The sequence below is a fragment of the Capricornis sumatraensis genome, chromosome 8 (genome assembly GCF_032405125.1).
Source record: "Capricornis sumatraensis isolate serow.1 chromosome 8, serow.2, whole genome shotgun sequence".
Taxonomy (NCBI): Eukaryota; Metazoa; Chordata; class Mammalia; order Artiodactyla; family Bovidae; genus Capricornis; species Capricornis sumatraensis.
In genome coordinates this window covers 30,484,252-30,501,111 of record NC_091076.1, presented here as the reverse complement: position 1 = coordinate 30,501,111, position 16,860 = coordinate 30,484,252, and the positions used below count along the sequence as shown (strand labels likewise).

The following is a 16,860-nucleotide window of genomic DNA, read 5'->3' as shown; positions in this document are numbered from 1 at the left end:
AGGGTCAAACACAACTTAGCACCTGAACAACAATTCCTGTGTAGAGTCCCAACATCAGAGATTCCCACAGCCATTAATTATAATTTTTTTTCAAAATATACAAATTGGGGTTCATTAGTTCTATAAGGCTATTTACTTTCAAGTCTCCATTTTAAGATGTATACTGTCTGCTTGCATGTTTGTATCCTGGACCCCTCTTCCCATCCCACATTCTGTTACCCAATTTCATATCTAAATTCACACTGAGCTTGATTTGTAACCTGGAGTAATTCCAGCAGACAACCATAAGGGTGTGTCTATAGAATGCCAAAAATCTAATCAATTGTGTCAGTAACTTAGACATTCATTCTTGATATTTTGTCTACATCATACTAAATGTATTTAATGAATTTTCTTAACTAAACCCCTGACATTGTTAGACATGGCTCTAAATAATAATGAGAATAGCAATGAAGGCCATCAAACAAAGGATACATTCGGATCAGTACAGATTCCAACCTTAAGGAAAGTGATTCCAGTTAACCAGCATGGACTAAAATGTAGTTTCAAATTGTATTCTAAGGATGTTAAGGATCTACAACGTTTAGTTATTCTCCAGTTGATGGAAAAAAAAAAAAAAATTGGATCAGGGAAGTACTGCCTACCCAAATTAACCAGAAATATTAAATGTTATTTTGCATTTGATTTATAAAAAAGACCAATTTATACTGGGCAACTTACTAATGACAATGACGACTTGTGACTGCAGATATCCATTTTAATTAGGTTATTGCTTAAGGATCATAATTGGCCTGAAATCTTTTGGAAAATTTGTAGACTACTTTATAAAGTTACATAAAATTGTGAAAAAGTTGCATGCTTTAAAAACTTAGTATTTCCATCAAGCTTGTGGTCTAAAAAGAGTATGAATACAAGAGCAAATGGATATTTTTTAACACAGTTTCTTGGTATTTACAGTAATTTTTTTTCTCTATTTGCTGTCCCTTTGGTGTCAGTCATTTGATTTTCTGGTTTCTTTTCCTCATCACATTCAGTACAAGGAGGCACTGGTTCATCCTGTCAAACAATATGGAAAAGATAATTAGACTCAGAAATGTTTAATGTAAAAATTAAACAACTCAAGTATCTCAACAAACATCTTACAGAAAACCAATGCCAGGCAGAAAATGTTAACACTTATTTATGTTAACACTGTTACTTTGTGAAAGCACATAAAATATGTTTTACAAATAGAAAAATTTTTCAAAAGCTTTTTTGAGAAAACTTTGGCCAAACCATTCAAGAGTGAATTTATTTGATCTTGATTAATCTAACTCCCAAACTGAAAAATGTTGTGTTAAGTAAAATGAAAAGACCCTGATGCTGGGAAAGATTGAGGGCAGGAGAAGGGGATGACAGAGGATGAGATGGTTGGATGGCATCACCAACTCAATGGACATGAGTTTGGGTAATCTCCGGGAGTTGGTGATGGACAGGGAGGCCTGGCGTGCTGCAGTTCATAGGGTTGCAAAGAGTTGGACACGACTGAGCAACTGAACTGAAGTAAATGACTCTTAATAATTGCTATGATGCAATATATTTGGTCAAATATAGAACTACAGATAGAGTTCAGAATTAAGCTCCTGAGTTATGTTTGTTTTGTGGGGGGTACATATGTCTTTCTACCTTCTGTTTCTCAAGTCTTCATTTATCTTCTTTGTCCTCTAAGGAATGTAAGTGTACTTTTTGTTTTCTGTTTACTTTTGTTTTGTTCCTTGCTTGCTGGGGAAGGGTAAGACACCTCCCTTGCCCTTTTTCTTCTAGGACTTCAGCTAATCAGATCAAAGCTTAGTGGCAGGCACAGTGGCCATGGAAAGGTCCAAAGGCAATAGGTAAAAAATATATGTTGTATTAGCTAATACAACATCCTGGCTTCAGCTAGAGCAAGAGAGAAAATCATAGAACCCATGAGCTTCAAAAAAGTGTTTTCTGACAATCAAAACAACCAACCAACCAAACAAAATACCTGTGGGACAGGTGATGATTCTGCAGTGTCATTGTTTGGAAGATTTTCATCATGCTTCGTAGAACAGGCCGTGCTCTCCTGAAAAAGCTGCAATTGAAAAAAGGTCAATGAAGTTAAATGAAGGAAAGGAACAGAAAATCTCCTTGAAATCTTCCCATTGGTAAATTTCCTTCACTTTGATACAAGCTGAAAGGTCAAGCGAGGGACAAAATGATCACAACATGACTGAGATCCCAGGGAGAGGGCAGTTATTCACAGTCCATTTGGAGGTCTCAGTCATGCTTATGACAGACGGCTACTTAAAAAAAAAAGCTCAATTCCAGTGAAAAATTCTTTGCAAAAAATTTTAGAAAATAAAGAGTTGCACAACTACTATATTCTATTATCCCTGATGTATGTATCTAGACTCTAATATTTAAATATGTTCATGGTCTATATGCCTGCAGGAACATCAAGATTGCAAGCCAGAAAACAATGTAAACATTATGATCATGGTAAAAAAAAATAAATAAACTGAAATCACAGTTAAATGGAATCAGGAGACCAAAAGGGGAGCTCACACATGCCACAACAATAGTAGAGCCCAACAAGATGAAGACAGACTCCTCTTCTTTCCCGGCAACAATTCTGCCCATGAAAAGCCAAGAACTCTGTTTATTGTAGCCCTTCCAACCCTCTTTTCCCCTCCATAAAAAGTTTTTTCCTTTGCTTTGGGGGACTTGGACCTTGCTCACCATGATTGCAGACACCCAAATTGTAATTCTCTACCGATTCCAAGTAAACACATAATTGCTGAAGACATGTCTATCAGTCTGTCTGTTTTGGTCAACATCAATCTGTCTAGCAAAAAGTCTTCAACACCTTTAAAAAGATTCAGTTCAGCTCAGTTCAGTCACTCAGTCGTGTCCGACTCTTTGCGACCCCATGAATTGCAGCATGCCAGGCCTCCCTGTCCATCACCATCTCCCGGAGTTCACTCAGACTCACGTCCATCGAGTCCGTGATGTCATCCAGCCATCTCATCCTCTGTCGTCCCCTTCTCCTCCTGCCCCCAATCCCTCCCAGCATCAGAGTCTTTTCCAATGAGTCAACTCTTCACATGAGGTGGCAAAAGTACTGGAGTTTCAGCTTTAGCATCATTCCTTCCAAAGAAATCCCAGGGCTGATCTCCTTCAGAATGGACTGGTTGGATCTCCTTGCAGTCCAAGGGACTCTCAAGAGTCTTCTCCAACACCACAGTTCAAAAGCATCAATTCTTCAGCGCTCAGCCTCCTTCACAGTCCAACTCTCACATCATACATGACCACTGGAAAAACCATAGCCTTGACTAGACGGACCTTAGTTGGCAAAGTAATGTCTCTGCTTTTGACTATGTTATCTAGGTTGGTCATAACTTTTCTTCCAAAGAGTAAGCGTCTTTTGATTTCATGGCTGCAATCACCATCTGCAGTGATTTTGGAGCCCCCAAAAATAAATTCTGACACTGTTTCCTCTGTTTCCTCATCTATTTCCCATGAAGTGATGGGACTGGATGCCATGATCTTTGTTTTCTGAATGTTGAGCTTTAAGCCAACTTTTTCACTCTCCTGTTTCACTTTCATCAAGAAGCTTTTTAGTTTGTCTTCACTTTCTGCCATAAGGGTGGTGTCATCTGCATATCTGAGGTTATTGATATTTCTCCCGGCAATCTTGACTCCAGCTTGTGTTTCTTCCAGTCCAGCGTTTCTCATGATGTACTCTGCATAGAAGTTAAATAAGCAGGGTGACAATATACAGCTTTGACATACTCCTTTTCCTATTTGGAACCAGTCTGTTGTTCCATGTCCAGTTCTAACTGTTGCTTCCTGACCTGCATACATATATTTCACTAACCAGGATATCCCTTCTTACTTACTAGCTTCCATAGTCTTAAAGAAAATGACTCACTGGCAGCATATTCCAGTCGGCTTTCATTTTCATATTAACCAAGGGTTAAAATATTGAATTTCTCTTCTCTCCATCCCTCTCTTTCTTCCTTCCTCCTCAGTCAGCCTCTTTCCCCTCCTGTTTTCCTCACTGCCTCCCAATTCTCCCTTTATCTCTTCCTTTTCTTTTCATCATTTTTTAAAATTAAACACAATTTTATAGTAAATGTCAAAACTGTTTAAGACTGTGTACTTTTTAGTGATATTTCTATAATCCTTTCCCTGTAGAAAATGTATAAAACAGAGACTGGGAGTCTAATACTTCACAGCCCCTGTGTAACTCTAACCTTGAACAAGTTACTTGCTTTGAAGTCAGACAGGGAGGATACCTAAGTTGGCTTTGAAATCGAACTTTCCATAAATTCTAGGAGTGGATGATAACTAAAGAAATTGTGTAGGATATTTAACCTACTCCAACTCAGATTAGAAATCAAAGTTATTCTTACCTGCTCCCTATTATTACTCTACATGGCTCCTAAGTGAACGTTCAGCATGTATCTGTGTAGCATGCTCTCCCCTCTACACCTTTGTAACAGTCCGTCTTCACTGTGCGATCCTGAAGACCAGCTAGTTTCTTCCTTCCTAGCACATTATTTTCACCACTAGACAGGCTCATCACACTTTCACTAAAGGTACAGTGCATTAGAAACATTGACACTAAATGAATTTATATGTATATGTATGTCTGATTCCTCAATATATTGTAAGTTCCTTGAAGATACAGCCTATATTTTTCAGCCCTAGATCCCAGCTAGATGCCTATTAGATAGCAAATGGTCATATGTAGTCACTGAGTAAATAATAAATGAATAAAAGGAACATTGGCTATGAAAATATTTTAGTCCTTTCGAATTTTCATAAGTGCCTGAGTTTGTCAAATGATGAGATTTAGTTATATTTGATAGCAGCTCCAAAAGGGTTATACTTAGCCCCTTCTTCAAAATAAGTCTACAGTGTATAGAAGAGTAGTCAAAACTTTGACTGCCTTAGTCCAAAAATTTTAGGCAGCTACATGAGGAATCTTCTATACTAATTTTTTTTTCTGTTTATGTTATATGGGTTTGAGTTAGACCCAGAAACTAAAATTTCCTCGGAATATTAATGTATTTTGTTTTTATTGTAATAATACAACTGACCTTTGTTTTTATTATACTTGCCTTTGGCCTTGGAGGGGGAAAAAACTAAAACAAATGTACAAAATCAAGCTCAAAATGCAGAAAATAACCAGAAGAGTGTAAGGCTTCCTAAAATATATTTTTGAATAGTGGAGTATATAAGTTACAGAAGTTTGAGGAAAACTTTACTTGAACATTAAACAATGGTATTTAACGTAGTTCTTCTCAGAGTCTTTAACACAAAATTTTTTAAATCTTTGGCCTTGAATGATCTTCTCGAATAATCATACAGGGTGCTTGTTGAAATAATACTCCTGGGTGGTAATTCAGTCTTCTGAATATAGGGCTTGCATTTTTAATCAGCAATGCAGCAATTCAAATGAACAGTGAAATTTGAAATCCACTTCTTTGAATTGTATAAATGCACTATAAATCTCTTAGGAGATATAACCATTTCCGAAATCCATTTGACCTCAAATCATTTTTTGTGTGTGAGGTATTACTTGAGGTCATTGTCTTGAGAAAGATAACATAGGATTTATGGTGGAGTATGGTAAGCACAGCTGACTATTTGAGACAACCCTTTGATCATCTGAAAATGAAAACTTACTAAATTTCAATATTAAAGAAAGAAAATATTATGTGGCTGGAAGACAATTCTAACCTTTTTGATACTTCCATTTTACAATGAACATAACCTTTAAGTATATTTTTTTGTGTGTGCCTCCCAGGCATTGTGGAAACTTCATGAGATGGGATTCATAAAATCCCTAGTGTTATTCAGAAAAGCAACAGGTTTAAGCACTTCTGAAGGCACAATTCAAGATGTTCAAGCTGGTTTTAGAAAAGGCAGAGAAACCAGAGAACAAATTGCCAACATCCCCTGGATCATGGGAAAAGCAAGAGAATTCCAGAGAAACATCTATTTCTGCTTTATTGACTATGCCAAAGCCTTTGACCGTGTGGATCACAATAAACTGTGGAAAATTCTGGAAGAAATGGGAATACCAGACCACGTGACCTGCCTCTTGAGAAACCTATATGCAGGTCTGGAAGCAACAGATAGAACTGGACATGGAACAACAGACTGGTTTCAAATAGGAAAAGGAGTATGTCAAGGTTGTATATTGTCACCCTGTTTATTTAACTTCTATGCAAAGTACATTGAGAAATGCTGGGTTGGAACAAGTACAAGCTGGAATCAAGATTGCCGGGAGTAATACCAATAACCTCAGATACGCAGATAACACCACCCTTATGGCAGAAAGTGAAGAGGAACTAAAAAGCCTCCTGATGAAAGTGAAAGAGGAGAGTGAAAAAGTTGGCTTAAAGCTCAACATTCAGACAACTAAGATCATGGCATCCGGTCCCATCACTTCATGGGAAATAGATGGGGAAACAGTGGAAACACTGTCAGACTTTATTTTGGGGGCTACCAAATCACTGCAGATGGTGATTGCAGCCATGAAATTAAAAGACGCTTACCCCTTGAAAGGAAAGTTATGACCAACCTAGGTAGCATATTGAAAAGCAGAGACATTACTTTGCCAACAAAGGTCTGTCTAGTTAAGGCTATGGTTTTTCTGGTGGTCATGCATGGATATGAGAGTTGGACTGTGAAGAAAGCTGAGCACCTAAGAATTGATGCTTTTGAACTGTGGTGTTGGAGAAGACTCTTGAGAGTCCCTTGGACTACAAGGAGATCCAACCAGTCCATTCTGAAGGAAATCAGTCCTGGGTGTTCATTGGAAGGACTGATGCTAAAGCTGAAACTCTAGTACTTTAGCCACCTCCTGTGAAGAGCTGACTCATTGGAAAAGATTCTGATGCTGGGAGGGATTGAGGGCAGGAGGAGAAGGGGACGACAGAGGATGAGGTGGCTGGATGGCATCACTGACTCTATGGACATGAGTCTGAGTGAACTCTGGGAGTAGGTGATGGACAGGGAGTCCTGGCGTGCTGCGATTCATGGGGTCGCAAAGAGTCGTATATGACCGAGCGACTGAACTGAACTGAAGGCACAAACCTTCAAAATACTCTCAATTAGGTAAAATTTAACGTGATGAATATTGTACCTATTTCTAGAAACTCAAGTAATAATGTATGAAGATTGATCAGGAAAGTGTGCACCGATTTACCTACTTCAGAGTTCAGCTTAACTATTAATTATACAGGCAACCTAGCTGGGTCTGTAAATTATGAAATGGGATGAGCCTTGAACATATCTTTATTGAAGTAATTATGCACTCTTTCTCACATACACATCTTCACCAGCACCTCCAGAATCACCAGTTTGTTTCTGTGCTTTGGGCACAGATTCAGTTCAGTTCAATAGCTCAGTCGTGTCCGACTCTTTGTGACCCCATGAATCACAGCACGCCAGGCCTCCCTGTCCATCACCAACTCCCGGAGTTCACCCAAACTCATGTCCATCGAGTCAGTGATGCCATCCAGCCATCTCATCCTCTGTTGTCCCCTTCTGCTCCTGCCCCCAATCCCTCCCAGCATCAGAGTCTTTTCCAATGAGTTAACACTTCGCATGAGGTGGCCAAAGTATTGGAGTTTCAGCTTTAACATCAGTCCTTCCAATGAACACCCAGGACTGATTTCCTTTCGGATGGACTGGTTGGATCTCCTTGCAGTCCAAGTGACTCGTAAGCGCCTTCTCCAACGCCACACTTCAAAAGCATCAACTCTTCGGCACTCAGCGTTCTTCACAGTCCAACTCTCACATACATACATGACCACCAGAAAAACCATAGCCTTGACTAGATGGACCTTTGTTGGCAAAGTAATGTCTCAGCTTTTGAATATGCTATCTAGGTTGGTCATAACTTTTCTTCCAAGGAGTAAGCGTCTTTTAATTTCATGGCTGTAATCACCATCTGCAGTGATTACAAAATGTTACATTATGGCCACAAAAGTAGGCAAAGTAATAACAAATTTAGTTGAGACAAGCCCTTTAATTATTTACCTCTGTGTGAAAAAAAATACATAATCCTACCATGTTGGTGCACACTCTAATACTGGAGTATCCTGAACAATGGTCAGGATTCTCATTTTAATGACTTGGGAGTCGTGCACAAACAAATTTGAGTCCTATCTCCATCTCCTACTATCTTTATAAGGGAAAAAAAAAAACCAAACCTTTTTTTTTGCATTGAGGTATAGCCAATTAATAGTGTTATAATCTTAGCCATACTTATGCCTGTATCCATTCTCCCCCAAACTCCCCTTCTATCCAGGCTGTCACATAACATTGAGCAGAGTTCCCTGAGCTATACAGTAGGTCTTTGTTGGTTATCCATTTTAAATATAGCCGTGTGTACAAGTCTATTCTAAACTCCGTATTCATTTCCCCAAAAATTCCCCCATCCTCACCCCCTGCAACTGTAAGTTCATTCTCTAAGTCTGTGAGTCTCTTTCTGTTTTATAACTAAGTTCTTTGTATCATTTCTTCTTAGATTCTACATATAAGGGATGTCATATGAGTTTTCTCCTTCTCTGACTTACTTCACTCAGTATGACAATCTCTAGGCCCATCCAGGTTGCTGCAAATGGCATTACTTTATTATTTTTAAAGGCTGAGTAATATTCCAATATCTTTGATAATGAGCTTTGAGGTTTCTGATATTTTGAGGTTTATTTGATATTTTACAGAAAAATAGGATTAAACACCAATAACAAATTTTAACATCAGAACAAATAAACCAACAAGCAAAATCCACTGCTAGTTTCAGCAATATTTCAGAGAAGGAATAACATTTTAATACTAATATATATAAAGGATCAACTATCAAAAAAATTATTTTTGAGAAAGAGATTGGCTCATGGAAAATCCACTAACATTCTGTTATTTGATATTAAATGTCAGTTTTCTACATTCCTATACTGTTGAAAGACTTCCCTGGTGGCTCAGACTGTAAAGCATCAGCCTGCAATGCAGGAAACCCAGGTCCAGGTTTGATCCTTGGGCTGGGAAGATCCCTTGGAGAAGGAAATAGCACCCCACTCCAGTACTCTTGCCTGGAAAATCCTATGGACGGAGGAACCTGGTAGGCTACAGTCCATGAAGTTGCAAGGAATCAGACACGACTGGGCGACTTCACTTTTTTCTTTGTTTCTATACTGTTGAAAACTTTATGACAGGCCAGTACTTGTTAGTGAAATGATGGATGGGAAATACCAATTTGACTTCACTTTTCCTTCATTTGTGAAATGAGGATAATGATGCATACATTCAAAATTTCTGACATCAAGTGAAATGATTTAATGAAGGCAACTCAGCTAGGTGAATGGAATAAAGAGGCAATCGGGGTTAGAATTCCTTTAGCTCTTATTTGGTGGGTACACTTGGGAAAGTTACTTGATCTTAAGGAGGTTCTGATTCCTTATGTATAGGGTAGGCAAAATGATCCTTACCTGACGGGAGTTTCGATGAAATAAAATTTATACAGTGGTTTCTAAAGGAGTATTTTGCATGTATTAGATGCTCAATTAGGCTTAGTTCCTACCCTTTCTTTCCCTTCCTAAGCTTTTTTCCTTCTGTCAAAATTTATCCATTTTGTTGAAAAATATATGTATCAGAATAGAAACACAGGTATTCAGTCATTTTAATTTTCAGTCGTGGTGTCAACATAATGACCCTGGTCATTGGATGATCTTGACATTGTCAAAGAATGTATGGCTGTCCTTGATCCTTTCCTGTTCATGATTTAACAGGGCAGCAAAAATGTCATATTAACCAACCACTCATCTTCCTTGAGAAATCTTAACCTTGGAGAATGCCTTTATCCTTTCTGAATTTTCATTTGTTTTCCTCCTCAAGGCAGAATCAGCAGATCAATCTAACCAACTTAAGGATTCAGGTGCTTCAGAAATTTTTCATTAAGGAACGTTCATGTCTTTGGCTTCAGTGCAAATATCCCATTTAGAAAATATGGAGATAAAGTTGTATATTTAGAATGACCTTTGTTAACGGGCACCGTGAGTAGAATTACTCCATAATACTGTTGCATCGGCATCCATTGTGTGTAGTTAAGCGGCCTTCAAGGGCCTGAAGCTGACACTAGCCCCCAGCACCATCCTCCATTGCTTTTCCTACATAACAGCCAGCAGAGACACAAAGAAGTTTAAGGTCCTAATGGGACTTCTGCAGTGCTGCTGGTAATACAGTTCCTCCTGTTTCTCAGCTCCTTTGCTTGTGAGACCCTTAGGTAAGAACTCTGTGAAGCTTATTGAAACTCTGCTACTGCTCCTTTCAGTTTGAAGTGGCCAATCCAGCCTACCCTGGAACCTCACGCCCTCCACACCAACCCTAACAGAGGCATACGCCCCAGGTCCTGCTGCTTCCTTTTGACCTGGACACTCCCATGTAGCTCAAGGAGGAATGCCGTGTGTTCCTCCAGGACCTGTGATTAACAAACCTCTGTATTTCAGTTTCCCTGAGCTTGAAGTCTTTCTCAAACCTTGGGGCACCATCTGATACCTAGGGCTTTACTTAACAAATGTTAACAAAAACCAAAACAGGACTATGATAGAGTAAAAAAATTACTGGAAAGCCTATAAAAGAAAAGCCTGTTTTGCATTTTGTTTAAGTTACACTCCATTCTCCCTCTGAAATAAACAGTAATACTTTAAGAATTAAAGCAGATGAGATGATTTATCAGAGATTCATTTAAAGTCTTCTCTGGGTTTTAATCTCTGATTCTTTTGATTACAGTAACTTTGTTAATGGTATTGAGCATTTGGTTCTACTTTACAAGAGGCATTAGTTTTGTCTCTGATGACTTTTCTGTATACATTAAAAGAACTCAAAATACTTAATATAAATGCATTCTGGGCAACCTGAAATTCTACCTAGAAAAAAAACATCTGACAGTTAAAAGGTCCAATTCATTCTTCATATTTAATTAATATCTGGGACAAACTGGGGGCTAAAAACAAGCATGATTTTCAGAATATATAAAAGAAAAAATGAAATTAAGTATCAAGTTTTTAAGAAACATTGGCTAAATTTTTCTCTCATGTGACTTTTGAGCATGAAATTTTTTTTAATTATAGAATGATACTTTAGTACTGTTTTAATATTAAAAAGGCAGAAACTGGAAGAAGTTCAAAGATTAAAAATGGAATGTTGAGTCAAGATGATGGTAGGTAGTAGAGGAACAGTGGCCTGGGAGGGAGGCAGGGTCTGAAAATGATGTCCTCTGTTACCAGGCTCCTCCAGGCAAGTTGCATTCCCTCTCTGAACCATAATTCATTCATTACATGAAATAGTTACAATTTGGAAACAGGAAGCCCTAACATCATCATTTTAGATATTTTGGAAAACTATTTAAAATCATCTGTTAAGATTTGCATTTTGTTTGGTTCTGAAGGAAATATCAGTACTTTTATATCTGTCCTTAAATTGCCTATTATCTAATGCAAAATGAGAACCTTATACATATAATCACCTTGCAAGAGGGATTGTGATACGGGATAAATCATGTTTAAGAACCAAGCGCTATGGAGACCCAGAGGAGAAAACCATTTTGTCTCAGGGGAGGTAAGAGAGGTCAAAGAGTTATCAACAAGATTAAGCTTTGTATTTAAACACTGTTTGACCTATTTCCTTATAATAATTATTAACATGCTTATTAGGCTATTTATATTTACCAAATTATAAGTTACCCATTATTCTTATAGTTTCTATATGACATCTGGTAAGAAAGCATACTTAAGTTTACATTTTGCATGATTTAAATTAAGATGTTATAGGAGGGTAAACATGGAAATCTATTATCTAATGTGAAAAGCAGAAATTTATTCTAAAGACCTTAGGTAACTATCTGTCCTTCCGATATAATCTGGAGGCATAACTGTTCCTTCTTTAAAAAAAACCACAGGAGTACAATGAAGAATGCCTATTATGAAGCCAACCTCTTCAGATGGTCTGATGGAACATAGCCCAGAATGACAATTGTGTATGGTCACTCAGCCCAATTACAGTAGGGCATGACTCTCCTAGAAAACTTTTGTTAATGTAGTGTCTGCCAACAATTCATCAGGGCATCAAATGTCACACAATGAATATTGGATATAATTGTAAACTAGAACTCTAAAAATCTCTGCCAGAATTGTTTTAATATGAAAATGCTGGCATAAGTTTCTACTAGCAGCTCTAGATTTATTTCCTTGCACACTTTATGCTCTCATTTTCCTAGACAGTGCTTTGCTGTTGAATAAACTCCCTTTGGTCAGGGACTTGCAGGCAGGTGCAACGGCAAGATTCTGAGCAAGGAGTACTTACAATGCTAAATATAAGCCACTGTTGCCTTTCATTTCCTCAGCACATTAAGAAAAGTTGTGTGTGTGCTATCTAGAGGAGTCAGAAACATTATAAAACACATTTACACTGAGTAGTAGGTCTTATTCCTTTTGTGAAAATTAACATAAACTGCTCAGTATCTTTAATTCTTGATATGCTATTAAACAATATGAGGCACATTTACAAACTGCAGGAAAATGGGATAAAGCAGGTACATCCTTTGCTTTCTCCCTGTGACTACAAAATTATCATTTGAGCAAAACTACTTTCAAGGGAACTTAAACATTCCCCCAAACTTATAGTCCAATATGTTGTTAAGCTCTTGTGGATCCACTTCAAGTTCTCTACATCCACTAACAAAAGGGCCAACAAATCCAGAAGCCATTTTCCTAAGTGACCCTGCCTGGTTGGATAGGGTAGGAAGTAGAACATATCTAAGAATATGCATGGGCCCTAATTCCAAGATTAGGACCTTGCCATACAAGATACTAAGACCATGAATATGAAAACTGCAGAGTAAATTCAGACTGAACCTATAAGGACATCCATAATAAAACCAAACACTGTATAGTTAATCTCCATGACTATAATCGTCATGATAAGCCTATAAGAAAGAAACATGAAAGATTCTCAAGAATGTTTAACAGGAAATACTGATGGAAGAATATCTAGGAGGGTTTATTCAGACGACACACGTTCCTGCTCTGTCCCCTAGATCTACTGATTAATAATCTGTGGGAGTGGAGCCTCTGCACAAGCAGTTTGATTTGAAAATAGTTGATCTGAATTTTATAGAAAAGGGATCTGAATAACAAAATCACTTGCCAATAAGTGACATGTTAGGAAAACAGCACAGCGGTAATTTCCAGGTTCTTTCGAGTATGTTATTTAGTTTTTGGGTATGACCAATAGAAATCCAAATGAATCACCTTTGCTATTTATTTACTAAGAAATTGCATGTGCTCTCATCAGCACTCAGTGAGGTTGCTGATCATCCTAGAGTCTTGGAACAGAAAGAGATGCTCCCATGATAGCTCTTTTCCTCTACTCTAAGGCTTCATTTCCTGACTACATCACAGAATGGTTGTTTCTCATTATTTAATTATATAATATACCATGTCTTCTATTCTATGATAATTCTATTTTCAGAAAATTTTCATTGAGTTCACTTTAATATTTGACTGAAATATTCACCTTTTTATAGCTGTTTCCATCAGTTACATCTGCATCTGCCCTAAGAGTGAATCAGATTAGGTTTTTTAATGATGGCTATTCTGACTGATGAAGGTGGTAATTCACTGTGATTTTTATTTTCATTTCTGTAATAATTAGTGATGCTGAGTATCTTTTCATGTGCCTATTGGGCATCTGTATATCTTCTTTGGAGAAATGTGTATTTAGGGCTTCTGCCAATTTTTCAATTAGGCTTTTTTTTTTTTTTTTTTTAGGTTATTGCATTATATGAACTGTTCATACATTTTGGAAACTAAGCCTGCTTGGTGGCATTATTTGCAAGTAATTTCTCCTGGTTAGTAGGTTGTAGTTGTTTATGGTTTCCTTTCCTGCACAAAAGTTTGCAAGTTTGATTAGGTCCTGTTTGTTAATTTTTGTTTTTATTTCTATTTCCTTGGGAGACTGACTTAGAAAACACTGGTACAATTTATGTCAGAGAATGTTTTGCCTATGTTCTTTTCTCAGAGTTTTATGGTGTCATGTCTTATAATTAAATCTATGAGCCATTTTGTGTTTATTTTAGTGTATGGTGTGAGGGTGTATTCTAACTTCGTTGATTTACATTTGGCTGTCCAGCTTTATCAATACTGCTTGCTGAAGAGACTGTCTAACTCCATTGTATTATCTTGTGTTCGTTGTAGAAGATTGATTGGCTATAGATGGCTTCCCAAGGGCCTCAGTGGTAAAGAATCTGCCTGTAATGCAGGAGATGTGAGTTCAATCTCTGGGTCAGGAAGTTCCTCTAGAGAAAGAAATGGCAACCCACTCCAGTATTCTTGCCTGGGAAATCCCATGGTCAGAGGAGCCTGGAGGGCCACGTTCATGAGGTCGCAAAAGAGTCAGACACTTTTGGGTTCTGTATTCTGTTCTGTTGATCCAAATTTTATGTCAATACCTTGATGTTTTGATTACTGTCCCTTTGTGGTGGGCTTCCCTGGTGAATTTGGTGAAGAGATGCAGGTAAAGAGCCAGGTGCGCTATAGTCCATGGGGTCGAAAGACTGAGACACAAGTTAGTGATGAAACAACAACAGCCTTTGTAGCACTGTCTGAAATCTGGGAGGGTTATGCAGCATTATTTATAGTATCCAAGACATGAAGACAATCTAAGTTTCTAGATGAATAAACAAAGCGTTACATAGAGAGGAACATATATGTATATGAATATTATTCAGACATAAAATGGGAATTCTGCCATTTGTGACAACATGGGTAAACACTGAAATACAAAGAAAAGATATTAAAATCAAGAAGGGAAAATCTACAAATACTATACACGGGAATCCTCATAAGTTTATCAGCTGAATTTTCAGCAGAAACTCTGCAGGCCAACAGGATATAGTTAAAGTAATATTATTATTAATCAAAAGAAAGCTGAAGTAGCCGTATTAATTTCAGACAAAGCCAGCTTCAGAGCAAGAAAAATATCAGGGATAAAGAGGGACATCTATATAATAATAGAGGGGTCAATTCTACGAAAAAAAAAAAAAATACACTCTCTATGAATAGTGGACATATCAAGTGAGCAGAAATCTCCAAAAATAGAGTTGACGTGAAGAGCACTACAAATCAAATGGCTCTAACTGATATTTAAGGAATACTTCATCAAACAAGAATAAAATACAGATTCTTCTCAAGGTAACATGGAACATTAGATAGACTGCATTTGAACAAATGTAGAGTATGCCATCAGACTGTAATGGAACTAAATGACAAATCACAGAAAGATAGTTGGTTGCTGTATGGAACTCTCAACTATTGCTCAATTACTCTGCAAACCGAAAGCTGTATTTAAAAATACCTGCTGTCTTTTAGAAAGACACCATTAAGAAAATGTAAAGACAAGAAACATCCTGAGTAAGAGAAATATTTTCAAATCATATATCTGGTAAAGGATATATATCCAGAATATGTAAGGAATCTTGCAACTTAATACCAAGACAGACAACCCCAATAAACATGGGGAAAATATCTGAATAGACATTCACCAAAGAAAATATGTGAATTCCTAATAAGTATATAAAAATATGCTCATATTTTTAACCATTTGGAAATTAACAGTTAAGCCTGGATGAAATTTGATTTCAGACTCCTTAAATTTTATTTTTAAGCAAAAATTCAGACAATAGCAAGTGGTGACAAAGATGTAGAGAAAATGTAACTCTCATCATTGCTAATTAAGATGTAAAATGGTACAGCCACTTTGGAAATGTCTGTCTGTTTCTTAAAAAGTTAAGAAAGTATTTACAGTATCCTATTCTACTTCTGGGTATCTACTCAAGAAAAATAAAACATATGTCCACTTGAAGATGTTTATGTAAATGTTCATGGTATGATTAATTCATAATAGCCAAAAAGTGGAAAAAATCCAAAAGTTATCAGCTGGTGAATGGATAAGGAAAATGTGATAAAATCATACAATGGATTCTATTCAGAATAAAAAAGAACAAACTACTGAAATATACTATAATATAGATGAAACTCAAAGTCATTATACTACATGAAAAAGGGAATGCAAAATGCCACATGCTGTATGATCAATCTATAAAATCTATGGAAAAGGCAAACTTATAACCAGTGGAAACTAGGTTAGTGGTTGTCTTTATAGAGATTAACTGTAAAAACGGGCATGTGGGATCTTACTAGGAAGATAGAAATGTTCTAAAACTGGCCTGTGGTAATGGTTGCAAAACTTGGTAAATTAAATGCATAACTGAAATGTATACTTAAAACCTGTGATTTTTACAGAATGCAAATTGTTTTTAAAAACTGTCATATTCATGCAGATGACACTACCCTTATGGCAAGCAGTGAAGAAGAACTAAAGAGCCTGTTGATGAACGTGAAAGAGGAGAGTGAAAAAGTTGGCTTAAAGCTCAACATTCAGAAAACGAAGATCATGGCATCCGGTCCCATCACTTCGTGGGAAATAGATGGGGAAACGGTGAGAGACTTTATCTTTTTGGGCTCCAAATTCACTGCAGATGGTGATTGCAGCCATGAAATTAAAAGATGCTTACTCTTTGAAAGGAAAGTTATGACCAACCTAGACAGCATATTCAAAAGCAGAGACATTACTTTGCTGACAAAGTCCATCTAGTCAAGCCTATGATTTTCCCAGTAGTCATGTACAGATGTGAGAGTTGGACTATAAAGAAAACTGAGCACCGAAAAACTGATGCTTTTGAACTGTGGTGTTGGAGAAGACTCTTGAGAGTCCCTCGGACTGCAA

General features: G+C 37.2%; 1 protein-coding gene across 1 annotated transcript in view; it reads right to left on the bottom strand.

The window, feature by feature from the left end:
- Positions 1-951: 951 nt before the first annotated feature.
- The window catches only part of LUZP2 (leucine zipper protein 2), a 299,588-nt gene continuing 283,679 nt past the window's right edge, over positions 952-16,860 (bottom strand). Inside the window, exons 10-11 of the mRNA XM_068978588.1 lie at positions 2,006-2,092; positions 952-1,056 (exon numbers count right to left, since the gene is read on the bottom strand). Of these exons, the coding sequence (XP_068834689.1) occupies positions 952-1,056; positions 2,006-2,092 (192 nt within the window). The remainder of the gene's footprint in view (positions 1,057-2,005; positions 2,093-16,860) is intronic.